General features: G+C 35.6%; 1 protein-coding gene across 1 annotated transcript; it reads right to left on the bottom strand.

Annotated features, from left to right (window-relative positions):
- Nucleotides 1-5,595: 5,595 nt before the first annotated feature.
- Nucleotides 5,596-16,228, bottom strand: LOC141393887 (lysosomal alpha-mannosidase-like). Its single transcript, XM_073967490.1, has 7 exons — nucleotides 15,951-16,228; nucleotides 10,738-10,922; nucleotides 10,492-10,677; nucleotides 10,080-10,419; nucleotides 9,883-10,016; nucleotides 8,882-9,782; nucleotides 5,596-6,835 (listed from the first exon to the last, which is right to left on the bottom strand). Exons 1-7 carry the CDS (start codon nucleotides 16,026-16,028, stop codon nucleotides 5,639-5,641), a joined length of 3,021 nt encoding a protein of 1,006 aa, XP_073823591.1. The 5' UTR covers nucleotides 16,029-16,228; the 3' UTR covers nucleotides 5,596-5,638.
- Nucleotides 16,229-16,239: the final 11 nt, after the last annotated feature.

The following is a 16,239-nucleotide window of genomic DNA, read 5'->3' as shown; positions in this document are numbered from 1 at the left end:
TTGCTGAGAATAGCAGAGGCTCGTGGATTTTTTAGAATATTTTTCCTGAGACTAGCAGAGGCTCTTGGATTTTTTAAAATATTTTTTCTGCGACTAGCAGAGGCTCGTGGATTTTTTAAAATATTTTTTCTGCGACTAGCAGAGGCTTTTTTAAATATTTTTTCTGCGACTAGCAGAGGCTCGTGGATTTTTTAAAATATTTTTTCTGCGACTAGCAGAGGCTCGTGGATTTTTAAAATATTTTTTCTGCGACTAGCAGAGGCTCTTGGATTTTTAAAATATTTCTTCTGCGAATAGCAGAGGCTCGTTGGTTTTTTAAAATATTTTTTCTGCGACTGGCAGAGGCTCGTGGATTTTTTAAAATATTTTTTCTGCGACTAGCAGAGGCTCGTGGATTTTTATACCCTACACCACTATGTGGGGAGGGTATTATAAGTTAGTTTTGGCCAAAAAGTTTGTAACGCATCGAAATAATGGTCGTAGACCCATACTTATATATATCAAAATGAATGTCTCAACGAGCTGAGTCGATCTGGCTATGTGTGTCCGTCCGTCAGTCCGTCCGTCCGTCCGTCTGTCCGTCTGTCCATCTAAACCTTGTAATCACGATACAGGCCGCAATTTTGATCGGATCGTCACGAAATTTTGGATGTTGATGGGGGTCCCGGAGGGGAAGAAGCCTATTGATTTTGGTGATGGTCGGATAATATTTAGGGGTCGGAAAGGGCAAAAAACTTAGGTGGATAAAAAGACAACGTTTTTTTCCAAAGCCAATATCTCAGCTTCTATATGGGGTATACCAAAAGCAAAACCTGACAATGAAAGCAGAAAATATCATCTTTCTAATGATGTAAAGTAGGTGCTCGTAGGTGATCAAACAACGAAGATATCGCAATAGTAGCAAATAAAACACCAATTTTAATTTTTGCGATTTTAATTATATTGACAAATATCACAGCTTTGGTTGAAAATTTTCCAAAAGCAAAGCCTGACTATGAAAGTAGAAGATCCCGTCTTTACAATGATGCAAACTAGGTCGGCGTAGGTAACCAAATAACGGAGATATCGCAATAGTCGGTAATACATCCCATTTTTCTATTTTTTGGAAATCACGCTACAGGTCGCAATATTGATCGGATCGTCACGAAAATTTCAGGGTTAATGGGGGTCTCACAGATGAAGAAGCATATTGATTTTGATGATGGTCGGATAATATTTAGGGGTCGGAATGGGCAAACACTTATTTGGAGAAAAGTCAACATTTTATTTCAAAACCAATATCTCTGTTTCTTTAAGAGGTACATATATCAAAAGCAAGGAAAGTAGAAAAGATGACCTTTACAACGATGTAAAGTAGGTTGTCGTAGCTGCTCAAACAACAAAGATATCGCAATAGTCGGTAATGCATCCCATTTTCCGATTTGTTTATAATCACGCTACAGGTCGCAATTTTAATCGGATGGTCACAAAATTTTGGTTGCTTCTCTCTGTTTCTTTAAGAGGCATATCAAAAGCAAAACATGGAAAGGAAAGTAGAAAATATCACCTTTACAACGGTGTAAATTAGGTTGTCATAGGTAGTCAAATAGCAGAGATATGGCAATAGTCGATAATGCATCCCATTTCCGATTTTTTTGTAATCACGCCACAGGTCGCAATTTTGATCGGATCGTCACGAAAGTTTAGGGGTTACTGGGGGTCCCCCAGAGGAAGAAGCCTACTGATTTTAATGATGGTCGGATAATATTCAAGGGTCGGAATGGGCAAAAACTTATTTGGAGAAAAGGTCTACGTTTTATTTCAAAACCAATATCTCTGTTTCTTTAAGAGGTACATATATCAAAAGCAAGGAAAGTAGAAAAGATCACCTTTACAACGATGTAAAGTAGGTTGTCGTAGCTGCTCAAACAACAAGGATATCGCAATAGTCGGTAATGCATCCCATTTTCCGATTTGTTTATAATCACGCTACAGGTCGCAATTTTAATCGGATGGTCACAAAATTTTGGTTGCTTATGGGGGTCCCAGAGACAGAGAGGCATATTATTTTTGGTGGTAGTCGGTTTATATTTCCTAAAAGAAATGTTTACCACTGAAAAGCTTATGCACAGGGGTAGTGGTGTAGGGTATCACATGGTCGGCCCCGTCCCGACTATAGCCTTTGCTCACTTGTTTAAAATATTTTTTCTGCGACTAGCAGAGGCTCGTGAATTTTTTAAAATATTTTTTCTGCGACTAGCAGAGGCTCGTGGATTTTTTAAAATATTTTTTCTGCGACTAGCAGAGGCTCGTGGATTTTTTAAAATATTTTTTCTGCGACTAGCAGAGGCTCGTGGATTTTTTAAAATATTTTTTCTGCGACTAGCAGAGGCTCGTGGATTTTTTAAAATATTTTTTCTGCGACTAGCAGAGGCTCGTGGATTTTTTAAAATATTTTTTCTGCGACTAGCAGAGGCTCGTGGATTTTTTAAAATATTTTTTCTGCGACTAGCAGAGGCTCGTGGATTTTTTAAAATATTTTTTCTGCGATTAGCAGAGGCTCGTGGATTTTTTAAAATATTTTTTCTGCGACTAGCAGAGGCTCGTGGATTTTTTAAAATATTTTTTCTGCGACTAGCAGAGGCTCGTGGATTTTTAAAATATTTTTTCTGCGACTAGCAGAGGCTCGTGGATTTTTTAAAATATTTTTTCTGCGACTAGCAGAGGCTCGTGGATTTTTTAAAATATTTTTTCTGCGACTAGCAGAGGCTCGTGGATTTTTTAAAATATTTTGTCTGCGACTAGCAGAGGCTCGTGGATTTTTTAAAATATTTTTTCTGCGACTAGCAGAGGCTCGTGGATTTTTTAAAATGTTTTTTCTGCGACTAGCAGAGGCTCGTGGATTTTTTAAAATATTTTTTCTGCGACTAGCAGAGGCTCGTGGATTTTTTAAAATGTTTTTTCTGCGACTAGCAGAGGCTCGTGGATTTTTTAAAATATTTTTTCTGCGACTAGCAGAGGCTCGTGGATTTTTTAAAATATTTTTTCTGCGACTAGCAGAGGCTCGTGGATTTTTTAAAATATTTTTTCTGCGACTAGCAGAGGCTCGTGGATTTTTTAAAATATTTTTTCTGCGACTAGCAGAGGCTCGTGGATTTTTTAAAATATTTTTTTCTGCGACTAGCAGAGGCTCGTGGATTTTTTAAAATATTTTTTCTGCGACTAGCAGAGGCTCGTGGATTTTTTAAAATATTTTTTCTGCGACTAGCAGAGGCTCGTGGATTTTTTAAAATATTTTTTCTGCGACTAGCAGAGGCTCGTGGATTTTTTAAAATATTTTTTCTGCGACTAGCAGAGGCTCGTGGATTTTTTAAAATATTTTTTCTGCGACTAGCAGAGGCTCGTGGATTTTTTAAAATATTTTTTCTGCGACTAGCAGAGGCTCGTGGATTTTTTAAAATATTTTTTCTGCGACTAGCAGAGGCTCGTGGATTTTTAAAAATATTTTTTCTGCGACTAGCAGAGGCTCGTGGATTTTTTAAAATATTTTTTCTGCGACTAGCAGAGGCTCGTGGATTTTTTAAAATATTTTTTCTGCGACTAGCAGAGGCTCGTGGATTTTTTAAAATATTTTTTCTGCGACTAGCAGAGGCTCGTGGATTTTTTAAAATATTTTTTCTGCGACTAGCAGAGGCTCGTGGATTTTTTAAAATATTTTTTCTGCGACTAGCAGAGGCTCGTGGATTTTTTAAAATATTTTTTCTGCGACTAGCAGAGGCTCGTGGATTTTTTAAAATATTTTTTCTGCGACTAGCAGAGGCTCGTGGATTTTTTAAAATATTTTTTCTGCGACTAGCAGAGGCTCGTGGATTTTTTAAAATATTTTTTTTGCGACTAGCAGAGGCTCGTGGATTTTTTAAAATATTTTTTCTGCGACTAGCAGAGGCTCGTGGATTTTTTAAAATATTTTTTCTGCGACTAGCAGAGGCTCGTGGATTTTTTAAAATATTTTTTCTGCGACTAGCAGAGGCTCGTGGATTTTTTAAAATATTTTTTCTGCGACTAGCAGAGGCTCGTGGATTTTTTAAAATATTTTTTCTGCGACTAGCAGAGGCTCGTGGATTTTTTAAAATATTTTTTCTGCGACTAGCAGAGGCTCGTGGATTTTTTAAAATATTTTTTCTGCGACTAGCAGAGGCTCGTGGATTTTTTAAAATATTTTTTCTGCGACTAGCAGAGGCTCGTGGATTTTTTAAAATATTTTTTCTGCGACTAGCAGAGGCTCGTGGATTTTTTAAAATATTTTTTCTGCGACTAGCAGAGGCTCGTGGATTTTTTAAAATATTTTTTCTGCGACTAGCAGAGGCTCGTGGATTTTTTAAAATATTTTTTCTGCGACTAGCAGAGGCTCGTGGATTTTTTAAAATATTTTTTCTGCGACTAGCAGAGGCTCGTGGATTTTTTAAAATATTTTTTCTGCGACTAGCAGAGGCTCGTGGATTTTTTAAAATATTTTTTCTGCGACTAGCAGAGGCTCGTGGATTTTTTAAAATATTTTTTCTGCGACTAGCAGAGGCTCGTGGATTTTTTAAAATATTTTTTCTGCGACTAGCAGAGGCTCGTGGATTTTTTAAAATATTTTTTCTGCGACTAGCAGAGGCTCGTGGATTTTTTAAAATATTTTTTCTGCGACTAGCAGAGGCTCGTGGATTTTTTAAAATATTTTTTCTGCGACTAGCAGAGGCTCGTGGATTTTTTAAAATATTTTTTCTGCGACTAGCAGAGGCTCGTGGATTTTTTAAAATATTTTTTCTGCGACTAGCAGAGGCTCGTGGATTTTTTAAAATATTTTTTCTGCGACTAGCAGAGGCTCGTGGATTTTTTAAAATATTTTTTCTGCGACTAGCAGAGGCTCGTGGATTTTTTAAAATATTTTTTCTGCGACTAGCAGAGGCTCGTGGATTTTTTAAAATATTTTTTCTGCGACTAGCAGAGGCTCGTGGATTTTTTAAAATATTTTTTCTGCGACTAGCATAGGCTCGTGGATTTTTTAAAATATTTTTTCTGCGACTAGCAGAGGCTCGTGGATTTTTTAAAATATTTTTTCTGCGACTAGCAGAGGCTCGTGGATTTTTTAAAATATTTTTTCTGTGACTAGCAGAGGCTCGTGCATTTTTTAAAATATTTTTTTCTGCGACTAGCAGAGGCTCGTGGATTTTTTAAAATATTTTTTTCTGCGACTAGCAGAGGCTCGTGGATTTTTTAAAATATTTTTTTCTGAAACTAATGGACCTCGTTGGTAATTTACGAATATTTTCTTTAAGACTAACGGACCTCGTTGGTATTTAAGAATATTTTCTTTAAGACTAACGGACCTCGTTGGTATTTAAGAATATTTTCTTTAAGACTAACGGACCTCGTTGGTATTTAAGAATATTTTCTTTAAGACTAACGGACCTCGTTGGTATTTAAGAATATTTTCTTTAAGACTAACGGACCTCGTTGGTATTTAAGAATATTTTCTGCGACTAGCACAGGCTTTTGGACTTTTTAAAATATTTTTTCGAGTATAATAGGGGTTGGTGGATATTTAAAAATAAAACATCATACTCAAAATTTTTCCATACTCCATATTTCAAATTTATTTAATTTTCCGTCTTTATTTCCATTTTAGAATAAAAGTACGAATTTGCATTGGATCCATGGTGATTTGGAATTTGGCAACAGCATCCTTTGCCACCGCCGCCAGGGGTGTGTGTTTCGATGTGTAATATTCCACCTTCTTGGGTACTGTACCATCGGGTTGGAATTTAAAACGACTCATGCTACCCAAAGCCAAATTACCATCCAATGTGGTTTCACGTATTTCCGTACCACCCAAGGCATCGAAGAGCGAGCGAATATTAAAGGTTACACTGGTGGTTTCATTTTTGTTTAAGTAATTCTCCAAGCGCAGCAAACGTTCATTTGTTGAGTAGGGTTCCAGGGTGAGGACTTCAATACCAACAGGCAATGAGCTGAATGAAGGTATGCGTGGTAAAACCTTACTAGTAGCTGTTGAGGAATTGCTAAAGAATTTCCAGAATGGTAAATGCAATTCACGTTCAGCCAAACGTTCATTGACTGCATTTGCTTTAGATACTGGACTCAGCATGAGATAAACTTTACCGCGGGCCACCAAGCCCTTGCCGTTGACAGTTTCATTGAGAGCCTCGCCCACTCCAAAAGCATCATCACGCAACAGACGGCGATGCAACATCAACTCCAATGCTCCATCTTTCAAACTGGAACCTCCTTGGGCACGATCGTTTAATAGAGCCACACGTCTGGCCGAAGTTTCCATAGCTATGCGTGATGTTATGGGATAGTAATTACCCGAAACACTTTCCGTCATATTGGGTTTGAAATATTCTCTTTCATTACGTACACGTCGCAACATTTCACGGCCATTGGAATCGGTATAAAATACTCCGGCCGTTTTCAAATTCGATGTAAAGCGGGTAATCACTTCCTTGCCCACATTATCTTCAATGGGAATGGGACCGACCAGCCATTCAAATTCCACACGATTTACACCCTCGTAGATGCGTATAACTTGCGAAACCCAATCGTTGAAATGTTGATGAACCTCCTTAACCAAGGTACCATTGTAAATGGTCAAGTTGGCTTTCGTACCAATCAGTACCTCTGTACCATTGGGACGGAAGATGTAGGCACCCGAGGAACGATTTTTAAATTCACCATTATTGCCATAGGCACCCTTAAAGTAATAGAATTGTTGGGTAATATCCTCCGCCACACCGTTCATTTGAACATTGTAGAGAGTGCCGTTGCTATTGAAGGTCAATTTAATTTGCTGAAAAAGATAGAAGGAAACGTGGTTAATAAATGATGAAAGAAAGACGAAAGTTTTAAACATACTTTTTGAGAACGAGCCTCTGGAAATATTTTAAATTTCCACAGCCTCGTGGATTTTTAAAATATTTCCAGAGGCTCGTAGATTTTTTAAAAAACTTTTTCCAAGTGCTCGTGGATTTTGAAAAATATTTGACAGAGCCTCGTGGATTTTTAAAAATATTTTCCAGAGCCTCGTGGATTGTTAAAAATATTTTCCATAGCCTCGTGTATTTTTAAAAATATTTTCCATAGCCTCGTGGATTTTTAAAAATATTTTCCAGAGGCTCGTGGATTTTTCTAAATATTTTCCAGAGGCTCGTATATTTTTTAAAATATTTTCCAGAGGCTCGTGGATTTTTTAAAATATTTTCCAGAGGCTCGTTGATTTTTAAAAATATTTTCCAGAAGCTCGGGGATTTTTTAAATATTAACCAGAAGCTCGTAGATTTTTAAAAATATTTTCCAGAGGCTCGTTGATATTTAAAAATATTTTCCGGAGGCTCGTGGATTTTTAAAAATATTTTCCAGAGGCTCGTGGATTTTTTAAAGAAATTTCAAGAAGCTCGTGGATTTTTTAAATATTAACCAGAGGCTCGTAGATTTTTAAAAATATTAACCAGAGGCTCGTAGATTTTTAAAAATATTTTCCAGAGGCTCGTGAACCTTTTAAAAAAATTTCCAGAGGCTCGTGGATTTTTGAAAATATTTTCCAGAGGCTCGTGGATTTTAAAAAATATTTTCCAGAGGCTCGTGGATTTTTAAAAATATTTTCCAGAGGCTAGTAATTTTTTTAAAATATCTTCCAGAGGCTCGTCGATTTTTTAAAAAAAAATTCCAGAGGCTCGTACATTTTGTAAAATATTTTTCAGAGGCTCGTGGATTATTTAAAATATTTTTCAGAGGCTCGTGGATGTTTTGAAAAATTTTCCGGAGACTCATGGATTATTTAAAATATTTTTCAGAGGCTCGTGGGTTATTTACAGTACTTTCCAGAGGTTCGTGGATTTTTAAAAATATTTTCCAGAGGCTCATGGATTTTTAAAAATATTTTACGAAGGCTCGTGGTTTTTAAAAAATATTTCCAGAGGCTCGTAGATTTTTTAAAATATTTTCCAGGAGCTCATGGATTTTTAAAAATATTTTACGAAGGCTCGTGGTTTTTAAAAAAATATTTCCAGAGGCTCGTAGATTTTTTAAAATATTTTCCAGGAGCTCGTGAATTTTTTAAAATATTTCCAGAGGCTCACAGATTTTTTAAAATATTTTCCAGGAGCTCGTGGATTTTTAAAAATATTTTACGAAGGCTCGTGGTTTTTAAAAAATATTTTCCAGAGGCTCGTGGATTTTTAAAAATATTTTCCAGATGCTCCTGAATTTTTTTAAAAATATTTTCCAGAGGCTCGTGGATTTTTCAAAAAACTGTCCAGAGGCTCGTCGATTTTTAAAAATATTTTCCAGAGGCTCCTGAATTTTTGAAAATATTTTCCAGATGCTTTTGGATTTTTCATAAAATTTTCCGGAGGCTCGTGGATTTTTCAAAAAATTTTCCAGAGGCTGGTTTATTTTTCAAAATATTTTCCAGAAGCTGATGGTTTTTAGAAAATATATTCCAGAGGCTAGTGGATTTTTAAAAATATTTTCGAGAGGGTCGTGAATTTTTTAAAATATTTTACAGAGGCTCGTGGATTTTTAAGTATTTACTAGAGACTCGCGGACTTTTAAAAATATTTTCCGGAGGCTCGTGGATTTTTAGCAGAGCCCCGTGGATTTTTTTTTTTTGAGATTTATCTGCTGTTAGCACAGCCCCGTGGATTTTTAAAAATATTTATCTGCGGTTAGCAGAGCCACGTGGATTTTTAAAAATATTTTTTGTGGATGGTTGAGCGCCGTGTATTTTAAAAAATATGTTTCTGCGGAGCCCCGTGTACTTTTAAGAATATTTCTCCTAGGACTTTCCGCGACTCTTGGATTTTTAAGAATATTTTTCATGGACTTAAAAGCTTACCGAATTTTGCACCACAGTATCTCCAACAGCTGCAGGTTCTATTTTCTGTGGGCTTGCCTTCTGATATTTCGAATAACTTTGCTTAAGGAACCTCTGCGGTACCTTTATTTCATTGATCTCCACTTGCTCCTCAAATGATCTCGGTTGTGCCTTCACTTTCACATAATAGCTGGCAACCTTTTCCACATAGGCAGAGAATACCAATTCATGTTCCGTTATATTTGGTCTCAGATGAGTTAAGGTCAAAACTTCTTTAGCCACTGGAACCAATTCCGATTTCACTTCACGTCCTGTGGCATCTGTAACAATGTAGGTACCATTCTTCACGGGAATCCGTACATATTGTGTGGAGGGATGGGCCAAGGGATTGACAAGGGTAACAACCAAATTATTCGGACTCCATTGACTAAATTCACAAATGCTCAAATTCAATTGAAGACAACTGGCAAATTCTCCACTTGTTAGATTGGTCAGCTTACGCAGAGCCTCGCGGGTATTATTCTCAGCCAAATTGATGGCCCGGGTGAGCATACGATCATAATCATTGGCAACATGTTGCTTCTCAGTACCCGTAATGGCATCATGATGCTGCATAATACCCATAGCTTGTCGTAGGCTATCGAGATTAGCAAATGCCGTTGTGGTGGTAAGATTGGCCATGGTGGTTAATTGTTTGGCAACCTGCAGGAAATGATTACCATCACGTTCAAAACGTTTTTGGGTGGGACGAGAACTGAAGTAACCCGTCCAATAGGTATGCCAATCTGTGGAATAGGGGAAGAAATCTTGAGTCTTGACGGGCCATGTCATGTTCGTGTTGTGCAAAGCATTCAAATAGCATGCTGGTGTGGAATAGAACACATTCACTTTGGCACCCTGCAATTGGCGTTCGTTGACGTATCTGAAGAAGAGGAGAGAGAAGGAATATAAGAAAATCGAAGACATAAGAGCCACCGGATCTCAGAATTAGGGGTTTATGGGAGTTTAAAATCTCTACTCACTTGATCAACTTATCCATATTCTTATAATTCACATATGCATTTTCATAATTGAAATCATCACCCATTGGCACCAGCAAGTCTGTGGCCCGGTAATAGCTTCCCATTTTGTGTATATAGGTAATGAAATCATCAACCTAAAAAAACAATAAAAAAACGTTAACATTTTATCCGTTCATCTTGATCTCTCCTGCTCCTACCTTAGCCTTAACATTATTCTCATAACTGTCACCATCAATAATGGGATCATCGGAACACAAGTTATCAAAGCAAAAACCTGGAGGAGCTGAATAATGATTGTAGAGGACTCCGGTGAAAATTTCCGATCTTTCATCCAAATTATCGGAAGCTTTCCATATCATTTCACCGGTCATATTATTGAGACGTGTATTCTTCTCCACATAATCCATGCGGGCAAAGAATTCCCCATCAAAACCCATTTGAGCGAAAAGGGAAGCCATTTCACGCGAATGACCAAATGGATCAATTTGCCAGCCAACGCGAGGACGGGCACAGGCACCAAAAGTATCGACAAGGGATCTAGGAGAAACAAAACATTTTTATTGTCTAGCTTCGGAAATATATTCTGAGTATTTCCACCCAAAAACTTACTTCAAACCAACTGTAAATTGATCGATAACACTTTGATAGTGTACCGCCGCCTCATCGTTCATACTCCAAGCACCACCGGTAAATTCCAAACGACCCTCATCGACCAAGGTCTTGACATTCTTTTGCACAGCAGCAGTTTGTTCTTTGTACCATTTGAAGAAAAACGCCGATTCAACTTGAATGAATCTGCAGAAGAGAAAACATTATTAAAAAATCTTCTTCGAAGAAAATATTATCTCCGCCTACCTTCGGCTCTTATCTTTCAATAGTTCTGTCACCACACTATCCAAAATATATTGGACACCAGCATGTTGTATACCATTACGACTACCATAGTAATATTGATCGACTGTTTTTAACCATCCGGTATCATCGTGTGAATGGGGCACCAAGTGTACATTTATCATATTGGCCTTTGAGGCGGGACATGCCTGCGAAAAAAAAAACAAAGATAAAAATAAATGTCAAGATATGAATTATTGTGACATAACAGATATAAATAAACAAATAAATCGGTAAGGTGTAGTAATGATCTGCAAATAGGTCATGCGGAATACCCTGTCACTTGCGGAGTCTGGTGGACTTTAAAAAGTATTTTTTCTGCAACTAGAAAAGGCTCGAGGACTTTTAAGAACAGTTTTTTTTCTAGACTTAGCAGAGGTTCGTGGATTTTCAGGAATATTTTTTCAAGAGTCTCGTGGATTTTAAAGAATATTTTTTCTAGACTTAGCAGAGGCTCGTGGATTCTAAAGAATATTTTTTTCAACACTTAACAGAGGCTCGTGGATTTTTAAGAATATTTTTTCTAGACTTAGCAGAGGCTCGTGGATTTTTAAGAATATTTTTTCTAGACTTAGCAGAGGCTCGTGGATTCTAAAGAATATTTTTTTCAACACTTAACAGAGGCTCGTGGATTTTTAAGAATATTTTTTCTAGACTTAGCAGAGGCTCGTGGATTTTTAAGAATATTTTTTCTAGACTTAGCAGAGGCTCGTGGATTTTTAAGAATATTTTTTCTAGATTTAGCAGAGGCTCGTGGATTTTTAAGAATATTTTTTCTAGACTTTTTTCAACACTTAACAGAAGCTCGTGGATTTTTAAGAATATTTTTTTCAACACTTAACAGAGGCTCGTGGATTTTTAAGAATATTTTTTTCAACACTTAACAGAGGCTCGTGAATTTTTAAGAATATTTTTTCTAGACTTAGCAGAGGCTCGAGGATTTTTAAGAATATTTTTTCTAGACTTAGCAGAGGCTCGTGGATTTTTAAGAATATTTTTTCTAGACTTAGCAGAGGCTCGTGGATTTTTAAGAATATTTTTTCTAGACTTAGCAGAGGCTCGTGGATTTTTAAGAATATTTTTTCTAGACTTAGCAGAGGCTCGTGGATTTTTAAGAATATTTTTTCTAGACTTAGCAGAGGCTCGTGGATTTTTAAGAATATTTTTTCTAGACTTAGCAGAGGCTCGTGGATTTTTAAGAATATTTTTTCTAGACTTAGCAGAGGCTCGTGGATTTTTAAGAATATCTTTCTAGACTTAGCAGAGGCTCGTGGATTTTTAAGAATATTTTTTCTAGACTTAGCAGAGGCTCGTGGATTTTTAAGAATATTTTTTCTAGACTTAGCAGAGGCTCGTGGATTTTTAAGAATATTTTTTCTAGACTTAGCAGAGGCTCGTGGATTTTTAAGAATATTTTTTCTAGACTTAGCAGAGGCTCGTGGATTTTTAAGAATATTTTTTCTAGACTTAGCAGAGGCTCGTGGATTTTTAAGAATATTTTTTCTAGACTTAGCAGAGGCTCGTGGATTTTTAAGAATATTTTTTCTAGACTTAGCAGAGGCTCGTGGATTTTTAAGAATATTTTTTCTAGACTTAGCAGAGGCTCGTGGATTTTTAAGAATATTTTTTCTAGACTTAGCAGAGGCTCGTGGATTTTTAAGAATATTTTTTCTAGACTTAGCAGAGGCTCGTGGATTTTTAAGAATATTTTTTCTAGACTTAGCAGAGGCTCGTGGATTTTTAAGAATATTTTTTCTAGACTTAGCAGAGGCTCGTGGATTTTTAAGAATATTTTTTCTAGACTTAGCAGAGGCTCGTGGATTTTTAAGAATATTTTTTCTAGACTTAGCAGAGGCTCGTGGATTTTTAAGAATATTTTTTCTAGACTTAGCAGAGGCTCGTGGATTTTTAAGAATATTTTTTCTAGACTTAGCAGAGGCTCGTGGATTTTTAAGAATATTTTTTCTAGACTTAGCAGAGGCTCGTGGATTTTTAAGAATATTTTTTCTAGACTTAGCAGAGGCTCGTGGATTTTTAAGAATATTTTTTCTAGACTTAGCAGAGGCTCGTGGATTTTTAAGAATATTTTTTCTAGACTTAGCAGAGGCTCGTGGATTTTTAAGAATATTTTTTCTAGACTTAGCAGAGGCTCGTGGATTTTTAAGAATATTTTTTCTAGACTTAGCAGAGGCTCGTGGATTTTTAAGAATATTTTTTCTAGACTTAGCAGAGGCTCGTGGATTTTTAAGAATATTTTTTCTAGACTTAGCAGAGGCTCGTGGATTTTTAAGAATATTTTTTCTAGACTTAGCAGAGGCTCGTGGATTTTTAAGAATATTTTTTCTAGACTTAGCAGAGGCTCGTGGATTTTTAAGAATATTTTTTCTAGACTTAGCAGAGGCTCGTGGATTTTTAAGAATATTTTTTCTAGACTTAGCAGAGGCTCGTGGATTTTTAAGAATATTTTTTCTAGACTTAGCAGAGGCTCGTGGATTTTTAAGAATATTTTTTCTAGACTTAGCAGAGGCTCGTGGATTTTTAAGAATATTTTTTCTAGACTTAGCAGAGGCTCGTGGATTTTTAAGAATATTTTTTCTAGACTTAGCAGAGGCTCGTGGATTTTTAAGAATATTTTTTCTAGACTTAGCAGAGGCTCGTGGATTTTTAAGAATATTTTTTCTAGACTTAGCAGAGGCTCGTGGATTTTTAAGAATATTTTTTCTAGACTTAGCAGAGGCTCGTGGATTTTTAAGAATATTTTTTCTAGACTTAGCAGAGGCTCGTGGATTTTTAAGAATATTTTTTCTAGACTTAGCAGAGGCTCGTGGATTTTTAAGAATATTTTTTCTAGACTTAGCAGAGGCTCGTGGATTTTTAAGAATATTTTTTCTAGACTTAGCAGAGGCTCGTGGATTTTTAAGAATATTTTTTCTAGACTTAGCAGAGGCTCGTGGATTTTTAAGAATATTTTTTCTAGACTTAGCAGAGGCTCGTGGATTTTTAAGAATATTTTTTCTAGACTTAGCAGAGGCTCGTGGATTTTTAAGAATATTTTTTCTAGACTTAGCAGAGGCTCGTGGATTTTTAAGAATATTTTTTCTAGACTTAGCAGAGGCTCGTGGATTTTTAAGAATATTTTTTCTAGACTTAGCAGAGGCTCGTGGATTTTTAAGAATATTTTTTCTAGACTTAGCAGAGGCTCGTGGATTTTTAAGAATATTTTTTCTAGACTTAGCAGAGGCTCGTGGATTTTTAAGAATATTTTTTCTAGACTTAGCAGAGGCTCGTGGATTTTTAAGAATATTTTTTCTAGGCTTAGCAGAGGCTCGTGGATTTTTAAGAATATTTTTTCTAGACTTAGCAGAGGCTCGTGGATTTTTAAGAATATTTTTTCTAGACTTAGCAGAGGCTCGTGGATTTTTAAGAATATTTTTTCTAGACTTAGCAGAGGCTCGTGGATTTTTAAGAATATTTTTTCTAGACTTAGCAGAGGCTCGTGGATTTTTAAGAATATTTTTTCTAGACTTAGCAGAGGCTCGTGGATTTTTAAGAATATTTTTTCTAGACTTAGCAGAGGCTCGTGGATTTTTAAGAATATTTTTTCTAGACTTAGCAGAGGCTCGTGGATTTTTAAGAATATTTTTTCTAGACTTAGCAGAGGCTCGTGGATTTTTAAGAATATTTTTTCTAGACTTAGCAGAGGCTCGTGGATTTTTAAGAATATTTTTTCTAGACTTAGCAGAGGCTCGTGGATTTTTAAGAATATTTTTTCTAGACTTAGCAGAGGCTCGTGGATTTTTAAGAATATTTTTTCTAGACTTAGCAGAGGCTCGTGGATTTTTAAGAATATTTTTTCTAGACTTAGCAGAGGCTCAAGGATTTTTAAGAATATGTTTTCTAGACTTAGCAGAGGCTCGTGGATTTTTAAGAATATTTTTTCTAGACTTAGCAGAGGCTCGTGGATTTTTAAGAATATTTTTTCTAGACTTAGCAGAGGCTCGTGGATTTTTAAGATTATTTTTTCTAGACTTAGCAGAGGCTCGTGGATTTTTAAGAATATTTTTTCTAGACTTAGCAGAGGCTCGTGGATTTTTAAGAATATTTTTTCTAGACTTAGCAGAGGCTCGTGGATTTTTAGGAATTCTTTTTTAGACTTATAAGAAGCCCGTGGATTTTTAAGAATACATTTTTAGACTTAGCAAGGCTCGTGGATTTTTAAGAATATTTTTTCTACACTTAGCATTCGCCCGTGGATTTTAAGAATACTTTTTTAGACTTAGCAGTGGCTCGTGGATTTTTAAGAATATTTTCTTAGTCTTAGCAGAGGTTCGTAAATGTTTAACAATATTTCTTAAGAATATATTCTTTAAAGTTGGTAGAGCCTCGTGCATTTTTAAGAATATTGTTTCTAAACTAAGTAGGGCCTCGTGGATTTTACAAAATATTTTTGGGGGACAAAAAGATACTCGTGGATTTTTTAAAATATGTTTGGGAGACAAATAAAATTATTTTTAGGGGACTAATGGAAGCTTCCGTATTTTTAAAATTATTTTTAGGGTACTTATAGATGCGACTGTTTTTTCTAATTTGTTTTTGGGGGACTAATTGAAGCTCCTTTTTTAAATTATTTTTAGGGTACAAATAGAGTCTCGTGGATTTTTAAAAGTATTTTCCATTTAAGTTGATCTCAAGACAACAATACACCAAACCCTATAATAAGGACCCAAATCATATGGAAATGAGTACTATATGCAATGTCGGTTAATGACAATGAAGTCCATTATTGATTAGATTGTCTTTATATTGATCACAATCACGTTAAAAAAATATATAAAACCAAAATTTATGATATTGTTTACAAGAAGCCAAATCAAAATATGATAACAAAATTTATTAACTCAGAAGCACTTCAGTACGTATTAAACTTGACGACAATCAGCATAAAATTTACAGTCGTTATAGCCATGCCCATTACTAAGTAAGCAATCATTTGCATTACCACTAGTCTGAATAATAATACCACAACATAACTGGACGCTAAACACTAACAATTCCACTTCTTTATATTTTTATTTTACAAAAGTTTCAATTAGTTTTTGTATATTTATTTTTATTCCATTCTTTTTTAACACACTCTTATGTACAACTTTTCGCATTTCACTTTCTCCATCCCATACCTTATAACCACAGGCGGCTTCTGTTTGGTAACTCCAGGAGAGCACTAAGAGGGCTGATAAGGCCCAAACAAATTTCATGTTTGTTATGTTTAAAATTATTTTAGGTCACCAAATATAAATTTAAAATTTAAACACTTCGTTCATAATTCCACGAAAAAAATTGACTGCTGCAAAATATTGCAAGCAATTTTCTTATAAAAGTCTGCAATTCGATTCCAAATAAACAATTCGTTCTATCCGCGTTCTTCGTTTCGTTACACAAATATACAACTAAACTTAATTATTGTTT

This window comes from Musca autumnalis, unplaced genomic scaffold (genome assembly GCF_047663935.1).
Source record: "Musca autumnalis isolate F117 unplaced genomic scaffold, ASM4766393v1 scaffold_2, whole genome shotgun sequence".
In the NCBI taxonomy this organism is placed as follows: domain Eukaryota; kingdom Metazoa; phylum Arthropoda; class Insecta; order Diptera; family Muscidae; genus Musca; species Musca autumnalis.
This window is presented reverse-complemented; position numbering and strand designations above follow the sequence as displayed.

What these genes read in the sequence shown, in the direction of transcription:
- LOC141393887 (XM_073967490.1), bottom strand. Translation starts at nt 16,028, where the DNA reads ATGAAATTTGTTTGGGCCTTATCAGCCCTCTTAGTGCTCTCCTGGAGT. An exon ending in AGAATAATGTTAAGGCTAAG is followed by an intron (nt 10,017 to 10,079) that starts GTAGGAGCAGGA and finishes TTGTTTTTTTAG; the next exon opens with GTTGATGATTTCATTACCTA. An exon ending in AATATGGATAAGTTGATCAA is followed by an intron (nt 9,783 to 9,882) that starts GTGAGTAGAGAT and finishes CCTCTTCTTCAG; the next exon opens with ATACGTCAACGAACGCCAAT.